The sequence below is a fragment of the Cucurbita maxima genome, unplaced genomic scaffold (genome assembly GCF_002738345.1).
Source record: "Cucurbita maxima cultivar Rimu unplaced genomic scaffold, Cmax_1.0 Cma_Scf00024, whole genome shotgun sequence".
NCBI lineage: Eukaryota > Viridiplantae > Streptophyta > Magnoliopsida > Cucurbitales > Cucurbitaceae > Cucurbita > Cucurbita maxima.
Genome location: NW_019272040.1, coordinates 2,772,302 through 2,792,845, shown reverse-complemented (window position 1 = coordinate 2,792,845; position 20,544 = coordinate 2,772,302). Strand labels below are relative to the sequence as shown.

At 35.5% G+C, this 20,544-nt stretch overlaps 3 protein-coding genes across 5 annotated transcripts; all 3 read left to right on the top strand.

The window, feature by feature from the left end:
* Positions 1 to 61: 61 nt before the first annotated feature.
* On the top strand, positions 62 to 6,626 carry LOC111497617. 2 transcript variants are annotated; one of them, XM_023148450.1, is made up of 14 exons: positions 62 to 351; positions 981 to 1,054; positions 1,961 to 2,038; positions 2,758 to 2,833; positions 3,838 to 3,902; positions 4,204 to 4,305; positions 4,503 to 4,592; positions 4,682 to 4,756; positions 4,854 to 4,886; positions 5,002 to 5,082; positions 5,467 to 5,529; positions 5,634 to 5,708; positions 5,936 to 5,989; positions 6,074 to 6,626. In XM_023148450.1, the coding sequence occupies exons 1-14, from the start codon at positions 309 to 311 to the stop codon at positions 6,281 to 6,283; spliced, it is 1,119 nt and encodes a 372-aa protein (XP_023004218.1). In that variant the 5' UTR covers positions 62 to 308; the 3' UTR covers positions 6,284 to 6,626. The 2 variants fall into 2 exon arrangements, with proteins under 2 accessions (XP_023004218.1, XP_023004219.1); XM_023148451.1 differs by having other exon boundaries at positions 62 to 362.
* A 1,119-nt stretch (positions 6,627 to 7,745) lies between these two features.
* On the top strand, positions 7,746 to 16,182 carry LOC111497616 (probable DNA primase large subunit). The gene is made up of 20 exons (XM_023148449.1): positions 7,746 to 7,904; positions 8,275 to 8,336; positions 8,426 to 8,529; positions 8,605 to 8,686; positions 8,790 to 8,849; positions 9,008 to 9,065; positions 9,869 to 9,888; positions 10,811 to 10,894; positions 10,995 to 11,059; positions 11,302 to 11,350; positions 11,433 to 11,480; positions 11,555 to 11,644; positions 11,793 to 11,852; positions 12,475 to 12,534; positions 13,643 to 13,717; positions 14,020 to 14,105; positions 15,084 to 15,177; positions 15,262 to 15,369; positions 15,741 to 15,791; positions 15,928 to 16,182. The coding sequence occupies exons 1-19, from the start codon at positions 7,769 to 7,771 to the stop codon at positions 15,756 to 15,758; spliced, it is 1,359 nt and encodes a 452-aa protein (XP_023004217.1). The 5' UTR covers positions 7,746 to 7,768; the 3' UTR covers positions 15,759 to 15,791; positions 15,928 to 16,182.
* Positions 16,183 to 16,913: 731 nt separating this feature from the next.
* On the top strand, positions 16,914 to 20,307 carry LOC111497618 (squamosa promoter-binding-like protein 16). Of its 2 annotated transcripts, none has more exons than XM_023148454.1 (4): positions 16,914 to 17,276; positions 17,981 to 18,256; positions 19,456 to 19,592; positions 19,664 to 20,307. In XM_023148454.1, the coding sequence occupies exons 2-4, from the start codon at positions 17,994 to 17,996 to the stop codon at positions 20,152 to 20,154; spliced, it is 891 nt and encodes a 296-aa protein (XP_023004222.1). In that variant the 5' UTR covers positions 16,914 to 17,276; positions 17,981 to 17,993; the 3' UTR covers positions 20,155 to 20,307. The 2 variants fall into 2 exon arrangements, with proteins under 2 accessions (XP_023004222.1, XP_023004220.1); XM_023148452.1 differs by having other exon boundaries at positions 17,889 to 18,256.
* Positions 20,308 to 20,544: the final 237 nt, after the last annotated feature.

Here is a 20,544-nt window from a genome sequence, read left to right as displayed (position 1 = left end):
CAAAATAGTGAAATAAAAATGCCTAGAAAAAAGGACATAAAATGGGGAAAATCGCGAATTTTAGTTTTGAGAGGGTGCGTAAATTTCCTTCCTGGCGAATAGGGTTGTTACGTAGCAACTTGCAAGAGCTCGTTCATTCTTTGGGTGAAATTTTGGCACCGGCAGCGATTCTTCGTCGTCCACCGACCACAATCCGCCGCGACTTCATTTGCTGAGCTTCGATTTTCAAGAACGTTCTGATGCTCGGCCACCACTGCGTCGAGTAACCACCGCATCACCACTCTCACTCACACATCGTTGCCACTGCGATGGCGATTCCTTTCGGGAAGATCACCATTCTCGTTGGAGCTGGTTCATACACTGTAAACTTAGTAGTTTATTTTTCCTGGTTCTTGAATGTGCTAGTGCTGTAATTATTGCTTGTGCTTTGGGGTAGGGGCGTTTAATGATTGAAAATTATAATTCCGGTTATGTAGTTGGTTGATATATGGTCTATTTGTGTGGTTTTGATTGTAGCGATTGGTTTTCTTGTGTGCCGGTGGCCTTAGAGTTGAGGTTATGTGATAGCTCGAGTATCTTACGGCATAGACGTAGATTATTGGTGAATCGGTGTTTGTTTAATTTTCCAACGTCAAAGAATCGATAGTTTCTTTTCCCCGCTAACACGAGTGGGAGCACTCTCTGTTAAAGTTGGGCATTGGTTTCTTGCGGATTTTATGGTTTAAGCTATTATGTGTTGCACTCGTGTCTGTATACCAAGAATGTCCAAGTGTTTGACCGGTTTAGTTTCTGGGAATTACGAGCTTGAGTTTACGAAGCTGAAAACATAGAGGAGACGTTTTGAGTTTATGTTGTACTTGTTATGCATTATGTCATTTGGCGGTTACTTTCTGAGAACGCTTAGAGTGTACAATACTAGTTCAGTTAAACCCAAGTTCTGAAGAAAATTAGTGCAAATGACGTATGGTTTATTCTCTCAGGTATTGTTGGCTCTGTTCTGGCAAAAGAAGGACGCTTGCCATATGTATCCGATTTTGTATCAGGTGCTTTTAAGGTAATTTTCTGTTTGAGAACTCGCTTCCTATTTCCGATGAATGGTAGAAGATTAAATTTTTTGATCGAGATTTTGGGGAATTTTAAACTGTTTCATAGATGCTGGAATCTGAGAATCTGGGCTACACTTTGCTTGGAAAAGCGGAGCATCTAATACAGAGAAAATAGAGGGGAAAAGTGTAGAATCCACAGAAAATGTTAGAATCTGAACTAGTGCTTTACACTTGAGTAAGAGAGTCTTAACTCAGAAAATGTCGCCGGCATCTGTTTAATTTGATTTACTTGCTTGCCGGCATCTGTTTTAGGGATGAGGAAACTCGTGAGATTGAGATTTAGATGTGGAAATTCAATTAGAATTAGTATCTAATTGAAACACTGAACTCAGGACTCTGGCTGCTAACCAGAGCTCTGTTTTGCAATCTCCTTGTGTTTTGTTTTGGGAGATTGCTTAATGTCCCTCTGTTTAAATGTACATCAGTTGAAATATTTTCATAATTTTTTTTTTCTCCTTTAAGAGAAGGTTTTTTGTTTTATTATGCATTGGTCCCATTCGGATTTGAAAAATGCATTGTTGCATAGGCCTTTTAAAGTAAGGAATTATGTTGCTGAAGGTTGTATTAATGATTCAACTGTTAAGAAAGATTAAGAAAGATTAGAGATCAAAACCATGCCTTGTTATTGGCTTCCCTTTCAGAATCAAATAACATGTCATTATTTGTAATCAAAATAGATGTTGAATCCAATTAGGGTAGAATTTGAGAATTATGTTGTCCTTTTTTTTTAGTGCAACAAATGTGGGGTATGGATTTGGACTTCCAACCTCGAAGGAATTGGAAATCTTTCCTAATTGTCAGTCTTTCCCATCATTTTTCATCATATTAAATTTTCTGTTGTCTTCTATTAACAGATTGCTCTAAAGCGTATCAGTCGAGATGATTCCAGCAGTCCAAAAAGCAAGCCACGAAATGAATCTTTAATGGCTCAGGTGTGTTTGTTAAACTGATTATCTTGAACAAATTGAATTTAAATGTTAATTGTTTTGAAAAATTGCTACTTGCTATGGTTCTCAATGAGGAAAAGATTTTGGTCGTTCTCTCTCTTATTATCAACATTTTTTATAAAAGTTTGAGATCTCATCTCCAGTTTATTCTCTTAGTTGCATTCAGTAGCCTTTCCTCCATTCATTTTTCTACATTCTCGAGTTAAAAATTTTTAAAGATATTTTTGTACTGTTGATGCAAGAACACAAAGTAGAAGGCTTTACTACTTGCGCATTATCTAACTTTTGACTTCTATTTTTTTCAATTTGTTTGGCGAACTTTGATTAAAAAGAAATAGAACTTTTTCGTTGCTCTTTTTCATTGTTACACTGTTTTCTTATGCTGGATATACGAAAACTTCAAGTGGTTTACTTTTATTGGTTTTCAATTCTAAATTTAGTTTTATGGATGAAAATCTTGTTGTTTTTTGTAACTTTAATAGACGGTCTGGAAAGGAATTATACTTCATTTTGTTTTACTTTGAGTAAATGTGAGGAAGAAGTCAAGAACATGGTCTACCTATGCAATAAATTTTTGTGTTATTGTTACTTGCAAACTTGAATATGATTTTTTATGACAATTTCATTGTCTTGTCACTATGTTATGTTCATATAATTCTTTTTATTTCTTGAATGACGGTTAATTGCATCTCGTTCATTTTCAGGTAAAAAGCTTACAGCAAGAACTGCAAATGTTAGCATCAAATCGTCAGATGACAATTGTGACTACTGGCGGGACAGGTCTTGATGATATTTTTTGTGCTTTTGTACTCGAGATATTGGTGAAGACATCTTCTTGGTTTTTCATCATCAAATGATTTTTGTTTTCCATTTAAACTTGTCTTAAAGTTTTTTTTTTTTTTTTTTTTTTTTTTTTTTTTTTTTTTTTTTTTTTTTTTTTTTTTTTAAAAAAAGAAAAAAAAAAATCTAAGAAGCTACTGAATTCCAACTTTTCAAATTAGAAAACCCCCTGGAACTTTTTTTAGTTAATTATAAGCTGGTTTATGCGATCCATGCCAACCGGGATTCATCTTTGTAAATTTTGTGGTTGCCTTATCTCCCCTCTTTTACCTAATGAAACTTACCTTTTCTTAGAAGAAGGGGGAAGGCTTATTTACAAGTTGGGTTGGTATACTTTTGTCCATGTGGAAGGTTCTGGGTTTATTACTATTATTTAAGTAATGATCCTGCTGCATTTGAGATGAACGGCATTTTCTACCTTCTTATTGCTCAAGGAAAGTTTTTGTTTTTATTAAAATGTTCCCATTCTAGTTCCAAAATGGCAATAAATTACCAACTTAATTTTTACTTGCTGAGGTCATTTTGTTACTTTCCCCTTGTTTACCATGCTTCTAGTTATATGTAAGACACGTTTTCAGAAAATTTTAGGACGTTCATTGTGCAAGTTATTTACTTTATGTAATTGCTGCTGCCTATTCTAATAATTAACGAATGTTTTCTGTATATATTTAATTAGTGGCTGTGTTGTAAATATTATATGAACATCTAACTTAATTTTGATCAGTGGCTTTTAATTCACAATGACATTTTCTTGTCATTGCCGTTGTTTATTCTTTCCTTTGTTCTCAAAAGTGATTCTTTTCGTCCCAACACATCTATATATATTATTATCAGTAACTGTGTTGTAATTTTTGTATTTCATATTTCTCCTCTTTAAACATTCCTTGCCCTTTTTCTTACGTCAATATATTATTATCTTTTATCTTTTCGTTTTTTGTATGCAGGGGGTAGGAAATTTGGCGTAATCATTCTTGTAGTTGTAGTAGGATATGGGTTTGTTTGGATGAAGGTAATTATATAGTTCGTTTGTGGCAAATTATGCAGTGATAACATGCTGTATTGCTCCTAATCTCCAAAGTTCAAACCAGTATATTTAATTTTTTTTAACCTATTTATGTCACCAATTCTGGCAATATTTTCAATAAAACAGAAGAATGGAATGTTTTAGAGGTAGTATACTTTAGCCTACGATTTCCTTTTCCTGGATCCCATGATTGTATGCAATATTTGAACGTGGCATGTTACAATTTTCAATTGCTAGCCGCTTTAGAACCTTTCATATTTAAGACACAATACAAGTATATTTTCAGGGATGGAAACTTCCTGATATGATGTTTGCTACAAAGCGTAGTCTATCTGATGCTTGCAGTTCTGTTGCTAGACAGCTTGAAAATGTTTACTCATCCATCACGGTAATGTCCTTTGTCTGAGTGTACTATTTATCCATAACAGCATTTTGAACTTTATTTTTGGGATTGCAAGTTTTTTTGGAAATTTCATTTAAAATATTTTGCTCCAAACCATTCCATGCGGATCAGATTTTACTATAAACATTATGGTATTTGTCGTTGAATCAATGAATTCTTTACCTCTCCTTCTATGTGATTAGGCTACAAAACGGAATTTATCTTCAAAAATGGACAACATTGACAAAAGTTTGGATGAATCTTTGGATCTCACTGCCGGTACACAAGAACAGGTGCATAGCTGGCTAATTTACTGTTTCTCTAAAGATAAGGGGTTTGGAGATTATCAACTGAATTGAATTGTTTCTTTTTGGCCATAAAGGTTTCGGAACTACGAGGTAAATCAGATACTTTTGGCAGGGATATTAAATCCGTTCATCATGCAGTCCAGACTTTGGTAAATACTTCTGGGATAGTCTAACTTTCTTTTAATGTTCTTTCTTTGTAATTTATCTGAGCTTTGAATTAAAAGTTGACCTTTTTGTGTGTTCTAGGAAAATAAACTATGGAGTTTTGAAGAAAAGCAGGTGAACCTTTTTTTATGTAGTTTAATCGCAATATTTGGTTTATGTTTATATCATTTTACTCCTGTTTTCACGTGTTTAAAAATTGAATGTTATGGCTTTTGATTCTCTGCTTTAGGAACAAACGACTGAAGGTGTTAGGAGATTGTGTAATTATGCTTGGAACATGGAGAATCAAAGGGCCGTGGAACGTACTCAGGCATGCATCAAACCCCTTGTTGTTTTTTTTTTTTTTTTTTTTTTTTAAATAACTAATTTGGGGGGAGGGGACCCTCATTCATAGCTTCTTGCGTCTCTTGTCGCACAAATATAGAATTCTCATTCTAAAATATGTAATGAGTTTAAGCAACAGTTGTTCTTCACCTTGTTGAACTTCAATGATGTGATATTCTTGTCTGATATTCATTGTTTTCTGTAATGACTCTGTATTGGCTCTTTCGTGCGATCTTTATGATTTGTATCATGGTCGGATTGTATAATCGTTTTGAAAATTTACATTTACACCATTGAGATCTGGAAATGCGAATCTTCAAATACATACTAGTATTCACACACTTTTTTTCATTAACCGCAAATTTTGCAGGCAATTCCTTCTAGTTCCAGTAGGCAAGCTCTTGAACTCCCTCCACCAACACCTTCACCAAAGGTAACATATGAGCATTTATCTGTAAGTTTGATAATGTTTTCACACTAATGATATTAGAAAGATGATAGATAGGCTTACTTTTTTTTTTTTCTGCTTGTCATCAGCAAAATCGGTCGTTGCCGATTGGTTTTTCACCAGAGGCGCTGTCTCCCTCCGAGTTTAATTCTTCTTCTAACCAGGTTAGTTAATCTATCTAATCCTTCCAGAGATTATATTTTGCTGTAATAAAATCATCTTATTATAGTTTTATTCCAAAATAACGAATATTATAGGGCTAGATGTTTCTCTCATGAAATCAGTTTGAAGTGTTTTATTTGCATTATTTAAGAACAATTGTTTGGTGTGCTATGATCAACGTTAACTTCATTACCTACATAATCACTCTTACGTTATGATCCAATCTCAGGTTCAAGTTCATCGACGACCCCTCCAAAATACCGTCTCTGACCCCGGCTTGATGGTTGTTGTCCGATACTCTGAACTTGTTTCATATCATCTTGACAATCATCTACAAAATTCTAACTATTATTCATATGCTTGGCAGTTAGAAGGAACCAGAGATTCAAACGTGCAGTCGAGCAGCAGACTCGATACAACATCCAATGGAAGCAGTGTACCCAATGGGATCAGTACATCGGATTCCACCAGAAGCGAGGCTGGGAATTCCGGGCTATCAGGACTTGGATTTCTTACGAGAACGAGGAGTGCAGTGAGTGCAGTATTCCGGCAGTCTCGCCCAAGTGTTCAATCTTGAGGGAGTCTTCTTTTTGTAGAACAATCTGTCAATCGGCGGCTGCCAGTAGTACCCTCGAGGACACTTGATATACAGCTAATTCTAGCTGTGCCACTCGAGGACACTTGATATACAGCTAATTCTAGCAGTGCCCAAACCCAGATGAAGAAGATATCGCATAGTTTCTGGTGGGTACAGAATTTTGTAGTTATGATTGTTATTAAGTTCTTTTGTTTTAGGTCTCAAAATGTGGTTACCTTTTTTTTTTTCTTGTCATACGATAATAAATTGTTATAAATAGTAACGTTATTGATGGATTCTGAAGCCTTTTTATTGTTGTAGCTTTTGACTTTTGTACTTTGAATTTTGATTTTGATCCTTCTGCCTTTTCCTTTAATATTTTGATCCTCGGTCGATGTTAACTATTAGATTGACGTGTGCTCTTTCTCTTAAGCTAGCTCGGAGGTTCAAGTTTAAATTTGTAATTGAACGCGTTTATACTTGATAATATTTTGAAAAAGATAATGTTGTTCAGAATCATATATATTTTTTAAAAGAATTTGAAGAAATAATTGTTATCTACTCAAATATCGAGTGTTCAATTGATAATAATTTTTTTTTAGTTTAAATAATTTATTTAAAAAAAAAAACAGCATATCTGCAATTAATTTTTCTTTCCTTTCAAATATGACTTAGAATTCACTAAAATTAGATTTTTTTTAAAAGGTTGAAAAAAAGTGAAATAAAAAACAATATTAGCAAATAAGTTTTACTTTTAAAAACAAAAATTGAAATCCAAGATTTTTTTTAATGGAGTTTTTAGTTTATATTTCGAAAATTGGGTTTATTTACTTTCCCCTTGTTTTTATAATATTAAAACTCTATCGAAGAATTAGTCAATTTCAAATAAACATATAGATTATTAAGAATTAATTTTTGTTTTTTAGTGGGTTTATTTTTTTAAATGTGTTAGATAATAAAGAAATCACAAGTAAATAAATTAGTTTAAAAAAATACATAAAACTAACAACAAAATGACCGTTATTTAACCCAAAAGAGGCCTCCAGCCCAATAAGAGCCCAAACATCCAAGCCCAACTAGCGATAAATCAGTTTCCCGCCATTTCCTCGCGGGTGCTAAAAGTGCGTCTGAACCTAAACAACCCGAACCGACCGACTTGGTTCGGTTATTGAGCAAATCTGGACCTCGGTTTGAAAAGTGATAAGACAATAATTTTTTATTATAGAAATCGATAATTCAATTTTTTTTTTTTTTTTTTTTTTCGCTGGTTGTTCCCAAACAGCCAACCGACCTATCGGTTCGATTGAAAATTGGTTTTCTTCTATTCAGGACATTGGTTCGGTTATTTACTGTTCAAACCCGAAAACAATGGTCTGATCCGGTTCGAAAAAACCGACCAACAATTTTCGTTTTCGTTTTCGTTTTCTTTAGCGCGTTTTTAACACCACCGATTCTCAGCTCCAGTAGCAAGACCAGTGGACTGCCATGGAACTCCATCGTTCTCAGAGGAAATCTTCCACCGCCACCACTTCCTCGACCACTCTTCCACTCTATCGCTCCGCTCCTCCTCTCGAAGTCAGGCTTGAAGAATTCGAACTTTATGCCATAGATCGTCTTCGAGGTTGGATCTTTCTCTTTCGCTCCTCGGTTTTCTTTTCTAATTTTATGCTCTTTCTTTTTCTTGTTCTTCTTTCATTTTAGAATTTGGAGCGATTTTGAAGAAGTATGGCTTTAAGTTACATGGTGGAACGAATCATTTATTGGGGATTTTTTTCTTCTTTCATGAAGCTTTTTGCAATATAATCTTTTTTGGGGGAGGGGGGTAGATGATAGGAGTGTGAAACTTTTTGTCGCTTAGAGATTTGAATTGCGGCTCAGTTCTCCGCACTGTATGAAGATCTAAATTCATATTTGGACGAATTGGTGAATATTTATGAGTTGAAGCATTCTGATCCCTTACGAATTGGATATTTTTCGTTGTCTGAGTGCAGTTCTTAAAGGAATTTCTGATGGTTTATCTCGAGGAAAGAAATCTGAAGAAATGGAGAAACTGGTATGGTTTGATTTTCTTCACTATTTAGACCCTTTTGTTTCTTAAACCTTTCTTTAATTTTTTCTTCTTCTTTTCTTTACATTGCACAGGTTAGAGGCTTGTTGAATGCCCATATGAAACATCCACAGGCATCCGAGGCTGTGAACAAGGATATAATATCTCACTTTGTTCTGCGCCTCGTATACTGCAGAACGTAAGCTTTCTCCTTTCTTCTTCTCTTGTTTTTTTGGCTTAGCTTTAGTTTACCATTATTTTGACTTGGTTTCAGGGAGGACTTGAGAAAATGGTTTCTTTCTATGGAAACTATGCTCTTTCGACACCGTTTTCTTTCTGAAAGTCCTGAATCTCAGGTAAGAATATGGTCCATTCTTTAGTGCTATCTTCATTTTTTTTTCTTCCATTTCTCCAATTGAGTAATGGCTTAATGTACACTATTTTCTTGTGTATTTGCAGAAGCAGGTCTTTTCGGAGCTTGGCCTCTCATACAAAGCAATCAGTTATGCAGAGTTTGAGGTAATTTTTATCTATGAAAATTTCATTGGCAATATTGTCAAATATTCCCTCCCAAGCTTTCAAAATGATACAACCGTTTTAGCTTGTAAAATGTATTATGCCTCTCCTTCTAGTTCACGAGTTTTCTTTAGGTAACTTTGACATTTTTCTTCTTGTAGGCTGTGAAGGACAAATTGGTCCAAGTTGCTCGGTTGATTGGTCAGCCTGTACCAAGCGGTAAGAATGGATAACTCGTTGATGGGTGATAGTTTTCACTTATCATCCTTATGCTCATACAATTCATCTTATGGGATAACATTGAGGCTATATTGAAAATATTATATATTCACTAACCTATTATCTTAAGATTTTGGGTTTAATGGTTATGTACCTTAACCTACCAACTTAACATAGCATATGAACATTTTTATTTAGGACCGTAAAGGACTGTAATTTTAGGTACATTAGCATATTTTGATGTTCTCTTTTAATATGTAAGATTTAATTTATAGTTACTTTTGGTATGGTTTGATTAATCTAGGTCTCAGATTTTCTATGGTTTGGTACTCATTATGATGCATAGAAAGCTTAGCTATTGACAGAATTGGATTTTGTCCCCCTCGTTTCCCATCTTCCCACTTGTCTATCATTTTTTTTTTCTTTTCCACCCATTGTTTCTATTTCTTCCCTTAAGAGGCATTTATCAACTATATATTTGTACTTTTTACATTCTTTAGTAGTAACAATTTATCTTACTATGCTAAATCACCACTACACTCAAAAGTTCAAGTTTATCGTTTGTTTTGATTTTTTTTTTTTTTTTTGGTGGCCATCCTTTTGGTGCATCTTCACTGTGTGTTTTGTTGACTGTAAAGTGTGTAGTTGTTTTCACACAGGGAGGGAAGAATTCGTAACTATATGAATATCACACTTATTTATCTATCATTACCTATCATTGTTACTTATGTTTATCTCCTTTTTTTTTTTTTTTTTTTTTTTTTTTTTTTTTTTTTTTTTTTTTTTTTTTTTTTTTTTTGCAGCTGATGCAATATACTATAAGGTTTGTCTTCTATTTAATTAGATGTTTTTCTTAATATGCATTTCCATTGCTATCTCAATATGATATTAAATTTATTTTATTTTGTCCAGGAAGTGGAGTTTAGGAATGAATGTTTTGATGTTCATATGAATTGTAGAGATGAAACCATTCATCTCTAGATAATGCCAAGATTCACTTTTTTCTCTGTGAGAAGTCTGATACTAAATTTTGACCATCGCATCTACTGTTAATCAAGGAAAAAGATTTTATTTTTATTTTTTTTTGCAGAGAGAATGATTCCTAAGATCTGTTTGGAAAAAGAAAAACTGCCCTACAGTTGGATTTTAGTAAAATCTGTTGAGTTCTTGTAAATATTTGCTGACAAGTGCGCAGGATAACATATATATGCCTGCTTACATTCATACATAATCGGATCAAATTTTTGTTACAAGACCTTTCCTTTGATCTATGTAGATGGTTGGCCACTTGGATTTTGTAGATCTGTGTGGAAGATTAAATATCCTATGGAAGTTGAAGTCTTTGGTTAGTGTATATTTTTTGGGAGGGAATTAATGCATATGAAAAAGCTTCATGGAGTCTATAGAAGAATCTTCTTAATTGTGGATAGGCCTGTTATGAAATTATGGGATCTTAATTCTTTCTGCTGCCTTCTCTTGAAGTGCTCTGTCTAAAGGTTCTAAAATTCTTCTGTTTGTAATAATTCGGCCTGGATTTTTTTTCTATGGCTTGGTAAGTTGGGTGGCTTCTCTACCTGGTTGATGTGTGCACTTGATTTTTTAAACTCTCGTTTGATCATTATCAATGAATTTTGTGTTCCTACAAAAAGAAGAAAAAAGAAATGAAAATAAAGGAAGAAAATTCAGCTTGTTGGATCTTCTTCCTTTTCTTCTTCCTCATCGTTTTCCTACCTTATCTTATGAAGGTACCATGGGAAGAAGTTCCAGAACTGGTGGCTGGTCGAAGGGTATTACTTCATAAAGGATATGCATATATTGCTATTTATCAGGTAATTTTATGACTATATATGCATATACATATATATTTAATTTTATGTACTTTCTTGATCTTCAAAGGTTATTTTTAATTTTCCTCCATGTATTGCTTAGGTGGTTTCCCTTGTTGCAACACAATTCCGCAGTTACCTATCAAAGACCTTAAGTCTGACAAACAGGTTGTTAAAGAAAGCTTGAATTGAATTACAGATTTCATTTTCCATCAACTACTTTTCCAATAAATGCTTGCAGCATTTATGAATAAAAGTTTGTTTCTTATCACGAAAGAATAGAATATTGGGATGGACATTGTGTGATAATTTCATTTTCTCAAAATTTTCATTTATATTACGAAGCTTTGGGAGATCATGATGAAAGTTTCATTTTTTAAATCTCTATAAGTTATAAATTTTATTGCCAGGAAATGGACATCTACAATAAGAGAACAAGAGAAGGATCGGTTGACCCCTGTGAGTATAATAATAGTGAGACACGTGCATTATAAAGAAACGTTATACTTGTGGTGTTTGACATATTCTAAGTGCTTTATAGATCGTTGAAGCCCTTTGCACAAGCTACCTGGGTCCTGACTACTCACAGGTAGTTTATTTAAGTAGCTACTTTACCACATGATGTAATCTGATCTGGATCTTCGTTGCTTAATATCTCCCCAGCCAACAGAGTATGCTGATATATCAATCAAAGACCTTGAACAAATTGCTAAAAGTTCATTTCCTCTTTGCATGCGGCACCTATTTGATAAGGTTAGAAGACTGGCCACAATGCTTTGCCTAGTTATATTTCTGGAAGTTTTTCTCTTTTCTCTTTCTCTCTCCTATTTCTTCCTGTTGTTGGTACATAATATTGAATATATTGAACAGTTTTTCATTTATTTATTTTACTCATGTCCAGCTGAAAGAAGATCATCATTTGAAGCATGGAGGGAGAATGCAATTAGGTCTCTTTCTCAAGGTTGTGCATTGCCCCTTTACTGATTTTAGATGCTTACACTTTGAAGTACTTTTCATTTTTCTTTCTGTTTGGTATTGATCACATTTGGTTTGAGAGAGTTGATAATTACCGTTCCATTCACTAAATGTATGTATACAAAAGTGCTGAATGGTCTTGTGTATTCTACATGGAAGAGTTGAATTGCTCTTATAAATATGAATTGTGTACATGTTCCTCTATCGTCATTTCCTGTCTTGTTAAAGTTTCTTAATGGTTGTGTAATGGTGATATCGGCTATTTTTGTTATCATTTGATACAATACCAAAGCAGGAAGATCTCTTTTTGTACCCAAAGTAAAAGCTTTGGAGATTACGGAAAAGCTGTATTTCGGGGATCAAAACCAAAGTAACATTCCAAAGGAAAAAATTTATTGACTGGTTTCAAGCTTCAAGCAGTAAAGGCAGTTTAATTTAGATGATGGATGATGTTTTTATATGAGGAGAATCAACAATCAAGAACAAATAATATGTAGTTGATTGAAAGCATGAGTAGTATTTTTGACTGAAGTATTTATCTGTGTAATGCTCCTCTCATTTTTTGGTATGAAGCCTTTCAATCTTTAACTACAATTCTTCACATGCAGGGTGTTGGTTTGAAGCTTGATGATGCCCTTACTTTCTGGAGAGCTGAGTTCTCGCAGAGAGTAAGCATAATAATACTCTTTTAAGTTATCTGCAAAGGAATAAGCAGCAGTCAAAATGGTGATATAACAATAACAACTCAAAAATTGAGTAATGATTTTAGAAATGGGGTTGGGATTGGGAAGTGAGTCTCCTAACTCTAACCTTATGTCATCCCTAACCCACAATAAGAATTTTTTGCCCCTCACCTTCCCTTATTGCCAAATAAAAATTCTTGCTGAGACATATTAATATATTTCAATTGGAAGAATAGTGAATTCAGCTAGAAAGTATCTAAAAATTTAAGTGCCATTAATTTCAATATTCTTTTATATTGAGACAAACCATTTTTAGGAATTCTATTAGTTGCTAAATTCATCTCTCTTTATCAGTTAAGTTTCTTCGCATCACACAGTTCAAATTGGCTATGCTCTCTTTCCAACCATCTTTAACAAGCAATCCCCTTTAAAACTTTAACTCTCTTTTCTTTCCATGTGGGAGTTTGTTTTCTTGACTATTTGCAGCATTTCACTTGTCAATGAAATCAATGAAAAGTTTGTTCTTGGTTTAAAAAAGAAATATACAAGTCCCTTTAGAACTGCAAAAACCCCTGTGAAAGTTTGGACAAAAGGCTGTGGGCCGGTCCGTTCATCTTAGATTCCGCTTTCATTTCAATTCTGATAGAAGTGAATTCTTCAAACACGGTTTGCGCAATGCTGTACTTTTTAAGGGTTCTTGAAGACTACTTGATTATCTCTCGTTAACAAACTAACACAATCTTTCCTTTCGATAAGTGCTAACAATGACATATTGTATAGTTTCTTACCCTCTAAAGATAACCTCCAAACCATTTTGCTAATCAGACCTCATTTCTTTTTCTTGAATTGCAAATTCCTAAGCCACCATTAGCCATTGGGAAATCTTTAATTATCATTTTTATTATGTTAAAGTTGGTCTCTGTAGATGTCCTAATTGTACTTCAGTTAACATCTTTTATAAAGCTTGAGTTCTCTCTCTTGATTTTTATCCTATTCTCTATTCTATTTATTTACTTCCATTTCTCCTGAATTACTTTATCTGTTTGCTAGAAGTTTATGTCTTATAGCTATTGCTTTATCCTTTCTTCCATAGGTTGGTGTTGAGAGGTTTGACAAAGAATATGCATACAGTATCAGGCATAACTATGGAAAAGAAGGCAAGAGAGTGGTAAGAGATGTTGCCTTTAAATCTTCAAGATGCAGATTTGTTTTTGAAAAAGGATTTTAAGATGCAGAACTAGTTGATTCAACTTTACTTAGATTTTTATTTTAGGAATCTTCAAATATTTTGGCATCTTTTTTTACAACTTTTAATGTCCTATTTCTCTGCGACATGATTACTCGTCTTTTCTTGTTATGTTTTTATCTGGCTCTCCATCATTGTCCTACTTGTACAACTATAAGCAGTCTTGTGTATTTTCTAATTTTCTCTATCTTGATTTTGTATCTTTTTCTATCTGAATGTACTAGGATTATTCACCTTATTCCTGTCAAAAAATTATCTCATCATCACCTGGTGTTGGAGATCATCATGGATGTCCCTATAGACATTTCAGGTATGCCTCCTAAAACAATTTCTTGATATCTAGAATTTTAAGCTGAAGTCATTTAGCATGCATGCATGCATACATACATGCATACATACATATATATATGGTGTAGGTCAGAAGGCAATGTGCTGGTTAACCCATGATAAAAAAAAATTGTTAGAAGAATTCGTCTTTGTGGAGTTGGAAAGCTTAATAATCAATTAAAAAGAACAGCATGTCTCTCTCTTATAATTGTGGGCCCATGACAAGACCCAGACTTTGAAACATCAAGTGTTTTTCTTATTAATCTCACTTGAAGATTCAAACATGTGATCTTTGGATAGGTGTTATTCAAAGACCACAACCCTTAGCAAGGGCATTATCAGAACATCTTAAAAAAGTTCTCTTCACAATAACTGGGCAACAAACAGCTTTTGTAGAGGGGTGATAATGCCTAAACTTCTAGGACTTCATTTTTTTTGAGTTCAACAACAAGCGGGGTGGAAAATTTGAACCTTCGACCTCTCGGTCTTTATGCTAGAGTTATTCTTGGTCATTATGCTAGAGCTATGCTTAATTCGATGACTTTAAATTTTCTTATGGTATAAGAATGATATATATTTTTAAAAATGTATATTAATAGATATAGTCTTGTGTCTAGGTACATGTCTCCAATTCTCATGCTCGTATCCACGTTTCTTAGGTTCATTTCTACCACAACCGATAAGGGCAGGAAAGTTTTCGGATGGGGTTGGCAGATTTTGCTAGTAGAAGTATGATAGTGATATGAGTGAAAACATGTGTAACTTCATGAACGATCATTATTAGGATAGTTGGAAAATGTGCTGTAAGTATAGCTTGGGAAGGAGGGGAAAGGATAGGAATCGCTAATGAGTGACTCAAAGGAATTGTGAGTGTAATTTTCTCATCAAAATTATGACATAAAAGTTGCACTACTTACAGACTTATTTTTCTCATTGCTTGATATAACGATTTCTTCAACAGTGAAGACAACTTAAGAGCAGCTCTAGGTAAAATGGGAGTAAATAACCAGAAAATAGAAGATATATTGGACAAAGTGCGAAATAGACATTATCAGGTTGGCTGTTAATTCTCCTTTTTTTAAAAAAAATCTTATTTTAATATTGGGAATAACGTAAACATTTTTCTCATGTATCTTTAGTTGGCCTGCACCTTGACATTTGAATCGGTTCATGGTTCGTCGTGCGACGCTGGGATTAATCATCCAAACCAGTACTTCATTGATAGTCAAAAAGTTCTGCAATCTAAGGTAGACCCTGTAACTTCATCATGTACTAATTTTGATGCTTTCTTGACAGTTTTGAGTCTTGGAAGGCTGAGCACATAAATGCATCCTGAACTTGGAAGGCTGCTGCCCTACTATGAGTTAATTATTTTATTATTTGAAGGATATAACATTGGTGAATTAAGGGACATCAATAACGTGCTCGAGTTTTTGGCCCATATGCCAAGAAATACCGTTCTTCCCGAGCTAAGGGCATGTTAGCTAAGAGCAAGTGATTTAGTCGTTTCAAAATCACTCTCAAACATGCCCCATGTGTTCCAAATTGTATTGTTTAGCTAACATGAAATAAAGTTGGGAACTTTACTTAGCTTAACATCTGCCCTTATTATTTGCAGAACAATTCAACAGCTTAGTAAAAACTTGTACAAGCACCTCAAGAAGTGGCAATCACTTGGGAGAAGTGGGAATCCCTGGGGATTCTTGAGGTTGGTCCTTTTTGTTACTATCCATATGGTTTGGTATCAGAGCATCTTTGGTATCATAGCATGGACTATAATATCTCAGCGTGCTTAGCTATCCTTTTGTAGCACTGGAAAACGCTCTTGCAAGGCGAGTGGGTTCAAACCAGGTGCTTTCTCGATCGAGAGGTTTTAACCGTAAAATAGTATCTGTTTAGCAATGTAAATTATACATATAAAGTTCTCAACTGGTCTCTAGAGGCTCTTTTCCAGCTGTTGCAGCTGGGCGACGTTGGCTGTTTTATTCTTAAATATTTTATTTTATTTGGGCCTTGTGGTATTTGGAGCCTTCTACTTTAGTTGGTCGTTTGGTTCACAACTTCTCATTCCACTTCTATGGCTCAACATTTCTCTCTCTAATAAATAAAATTTAATTATAACTTTAAATTAATTATTACTAACTAAATTAAATTAATATTAATTAGAAAAGTACAGATGGGCCATACTTGGCATGTCTACTAGCTTAACACATTATATAAAAATATTCCCTCTTACAACTCTACTCTCATCTTAAAAATTTTATCCGTTGAACGATGACTCTTCTACTCAATAGCGTCGGATCATGACGGTCGACTTTCGTCCATGTTTGATAGGTGAATCTTGCAATCGAGTTTCGTTTTGTCTTTGAACTCGATGACCACCCTCTATAAGTAGTTTTAATCACAACTTTATTCGACTTTATAAAGTGATTTTTATGGAAAACAAATTATCGTAAAGAGAAGAGGAAACGAAGACAAAAGAAAAAAAGGATAAATTTATAATTTTAACATTCTTTAGGTTCGTTATTTACATATAAAATGTTCGTATTCTTTCAAAAGTTGCAATATTATGGTTATCTTTCCAGAATATTTCAAAAAACACCCCAATAACTCTGATGCCGTTCTATGTAACCGGGGCCGAAGTGTGTAGTAATTTAGTAGTGATGAAAGGAAGGCAGATGGTTTCCTTTTCCAAATCCCACCATTCCTTTGGGTCCCTCAAATTTGAACTCATAAAAACAAACACACTCTGTCGCTTTCTTTGCCACTCATTTCTATGCATTTTTCTTATTTTTGTATTGTTTTTCTCTTTACTCGACAGATTTTCCCCTTCTCTACCACCAAAATCCCATGGATTTGGGTGTAAACAGGAATGCTCAACGCTTCCAAAGTACCCATTTCCCCCCTTCCCTTTATCATCATCCAACTACGTTATCCACTCTTCCCAATTTCTCATTCTAATTTCTTCCTTCTTCTGCTTCTTTCTATCATCCCTTCGCTTTCTCGAACTGTTCATCCGCTTTTATAGATCGAACTGAAGCGCCCATTATGTCGAAATCCGATTCCCTTCTGGTTTTTGAAGCCGTTTTTCAGCGTTCTGTTTCTTCAGTTCTTCCTCTTTGAGCTCTCTCAGATTGAAGTTGGAGCTTCACTTGTGAGTTTCTTCTAATTTATTGCTGTTTTTGTTTGTTTTTGTATTTTGATAATCTCTAGCGCAAAAATGCAATTTATGGGGATTGAAACCTTTACTTGTTAGGACCAGAAATTGAAATTAGTTTATCATGGTTTGATGATGCTGCAGAATTGGGTTTCTGTTGGAATTTGCTGTAGTTCTGGATTTTGATCTTGGTGATAATGAGCTACTTTATTTTTCTTTTTTAAAAATTTTGAGCATAGATCTTAGAGAATTGTGACTGAAGTGGATAATTCATGAAGATGGGCTATATTCCTTGTCTTTTGGAGTAAAAAATTTGATCTAGTTGAGGAAATTTTGACAATACTGATTGTATTACGTGTGTGCAGTGATCTTGAAGGGAAAGAAAAAGCTTGTATGATTCTATACTGCTTTGCTTGTTTGTGTTGTATTTGCTGAATCGAGTTCGTTCATTGTTCATCGTTCATCGTTCACCGTTCATCGTTCATCGTTCATCGTTCATGTTCATCGTCTGGTTTCTTACTCTTATTAACAACGTTCTGAAGTGAGTTAAGTTGAACTACAAAGGATCCTGATTGAGGGAAATTTGTACTGGGAATCAGTGTTGTTTAGAGAAAAGGAAAACGTTCAAAAAATTGTTAGTATAGAAGGAAACTGAGAGTGTGTTGGAGTAGAGGAAGTTGGTTGATGTATTTGAGACTCAGGGGCATTGGTCATATGGGTGAAGGATCAATGGATGACAATGAAGGAACTAGAGTTACTTTGATCGAGTCGTTGTCATCGTCTTTGAGATTAACAAAGAGGTCACGTACCCCTTATAACGGACCCCAAGTTCCTTCGTGTATGGTTGATGGCTGCAGTTCAGACCTTAGCAAGTGCAGGGACTATCATCGTCGCCATAAAGTGTGCGAGTTCCATTCTAAAACACCAAAAGTAACCATTTGCGGTCGGGAACAACGATTCTGCCAGCAATGTAGCAGGTGGGTTGGAATGTTTAGAACATCAATATGCTGCAATTTTCTTCATTGATTCAGCCTTCTTATGGTTTTTTTTTTTCTGATCATTAGAATTGAAGTTATGCAGATGGGATATACTTTTAGGCTGTTCGTTTTTTTCTATTTCCTTTTCAACTTTCTCATGAATCAAACATTTTAGACTTGAAGTTTAGCATTATGCCCTTCCTGAAAAGTGTTTTTGAACTTATGATATGTAGTATAGTCGATACGGTTTCGTTGTGATGGTGCATTAATGAAAGTGGGTGAGCTCAAACCCACCACTTGTAGATATTGTCCACTTTGGCCCGTTACGTATCGCCGTCAGCCTCACGATTTTAAAATGCGTCTGATAAGGAGAGGTTGACAATGATACGTAACGGGTCAAAACGGACAATATATGTTAGCGGTGGGTTTAGGCTGTTACAAATGGTATCAGAGCCAGTTACCGGGTGATGTGCCAATGAAGACATTGGGCCTCCAAAGGGGTGGATTGTGAGATCCTACCTCGGTTGGAGAGGAGAACGAAGCATTTCTTATAAGGGTGTAGAAACCTTTCCCTAGTAGACGCGTTTTAAAACTGTGAGACTGACGGCGATACGTAACGGGTCAAAGCAGACAACATCTACTAACGGTGGGATTGGGCTATTACAAATAGTATCAGAGCTAGACACTGGGTGGTGTGCCAGCGAGGACGTTGGGCTCCCAATGGGGGTGGATTGTGAGATCTCACATTGGTGGGAGAGGGGAACGAAATATTCCTTATGGGTGTGGAAACCTTTTCCTAGTAGATACGTTTTAAAATCGTGAGGCTGACGGTGATACATAACGGGCCAAAACAGACACTATCGACTAGCAGTGGGCTTGGTTACAGTAGGTGGTATAAGCTCTCTTCTTTTACTCTATTTCACTACCTTGAGTTTGTGCTTGCATTTGTTTTCTGTTGTAACATGTTCAAGGCATGCTCGTATCTTTACTCCTCGGACCCCGGAAGCGAATCTTAAACAGATTGGATCGAGAAACACAGGCTGATCCAATAATCTATTTGCTTTTTACCAGATGGTTGAATAACTATTGCAAGCAAATCTTTGTGGGACTTGCATTTTATGTTTCTTTTACTTCTTACTTTTGTCTGGTTGGTTCTGTTCTTGGTATTCATTTCAGTTCAATTACACATGTTCTTGTAGATTCCATTCTTTGGTGGAGTTCGATGATCGAAAACGAAGCTGTAGGAAACGTCTTGATGGGCACAACCGACGTCGAAGAAAGCCTCAACCTGCAACGATGACGCTTAATGCAGGACGATTTCTCTATAGCAACCAAGGTTCGTAATATTAATTTAGGCATTCTCTTGCACGCTTCCATGTTTCGCCGTCGAATGACTTGCTTGTACAGGTCCAAGATTCTTACCATTTGGTAACCAGTTACTGTCTGCTTGCAATGATTTGAGCTCATCTTGGATCGGAACGATCAAGCCTGAGCATAACGACGCTCTTTGCAGCAGCAACTCACAGCTCGATGTTGCTGACAGAAGAAAAAGTATGTTTCCCGGGTTGTCGGGCTGTGATTACAAAGAAAAACAGCCGCCATTTCTCAATGTTGGATCCAGCAACGTTGGGAATGTTCAGAAAGTGGTGGGAAATGGCTGTGCTCTCTCTCTTCTGTCAACACCAGTTGAGGCTGGGGAGATTAATAATCTAACCTCCATGGTCCAATCCAACCTCATCCCCTCATCCCATTTCAGCCATACCGATGGTCTTGGCTTCGAGAGTGACCTCGTTAGTCCTCGTTTGGTCTCGGACGGTAGCAGTGATGCCAACATCCGGTGCTACTCAATGTTCGAGGACGGACCTGATGGATCATCCATAGATTTATTCTGGTTTTGAAACATGGAAGAAGAGGGCTCATTCTTCTTGGTTCTGAAATAGATCTAATCTAATATGGCTTATTATCCTCAGAATTCAACCTTCCACTCTCTGGTTGCTTCTTTTTTTTGTTCGGGTAGTTTAAGGAATGCTTTTGTGTTGTCTGTGAAATGTCTCATTGGGAAGAGTCACGTGTGAGATCTCATAATGCATCCCTTTTGGAGGGGCAGCGTCCTCGTTGGCACACTGCTCCACCCCTTAGGAGACCCAACATCATCACTGACACACCGTCTGGTGCCTGGTTTTGATGCCATTACAAAAGGGGCAGCCTCCTCGCTGGCACACTACTCCACTCCTTAAGAGACCCAGCGTCATCACTGGCACACTGCCCAGTGTCTGGTTTTGATGCCA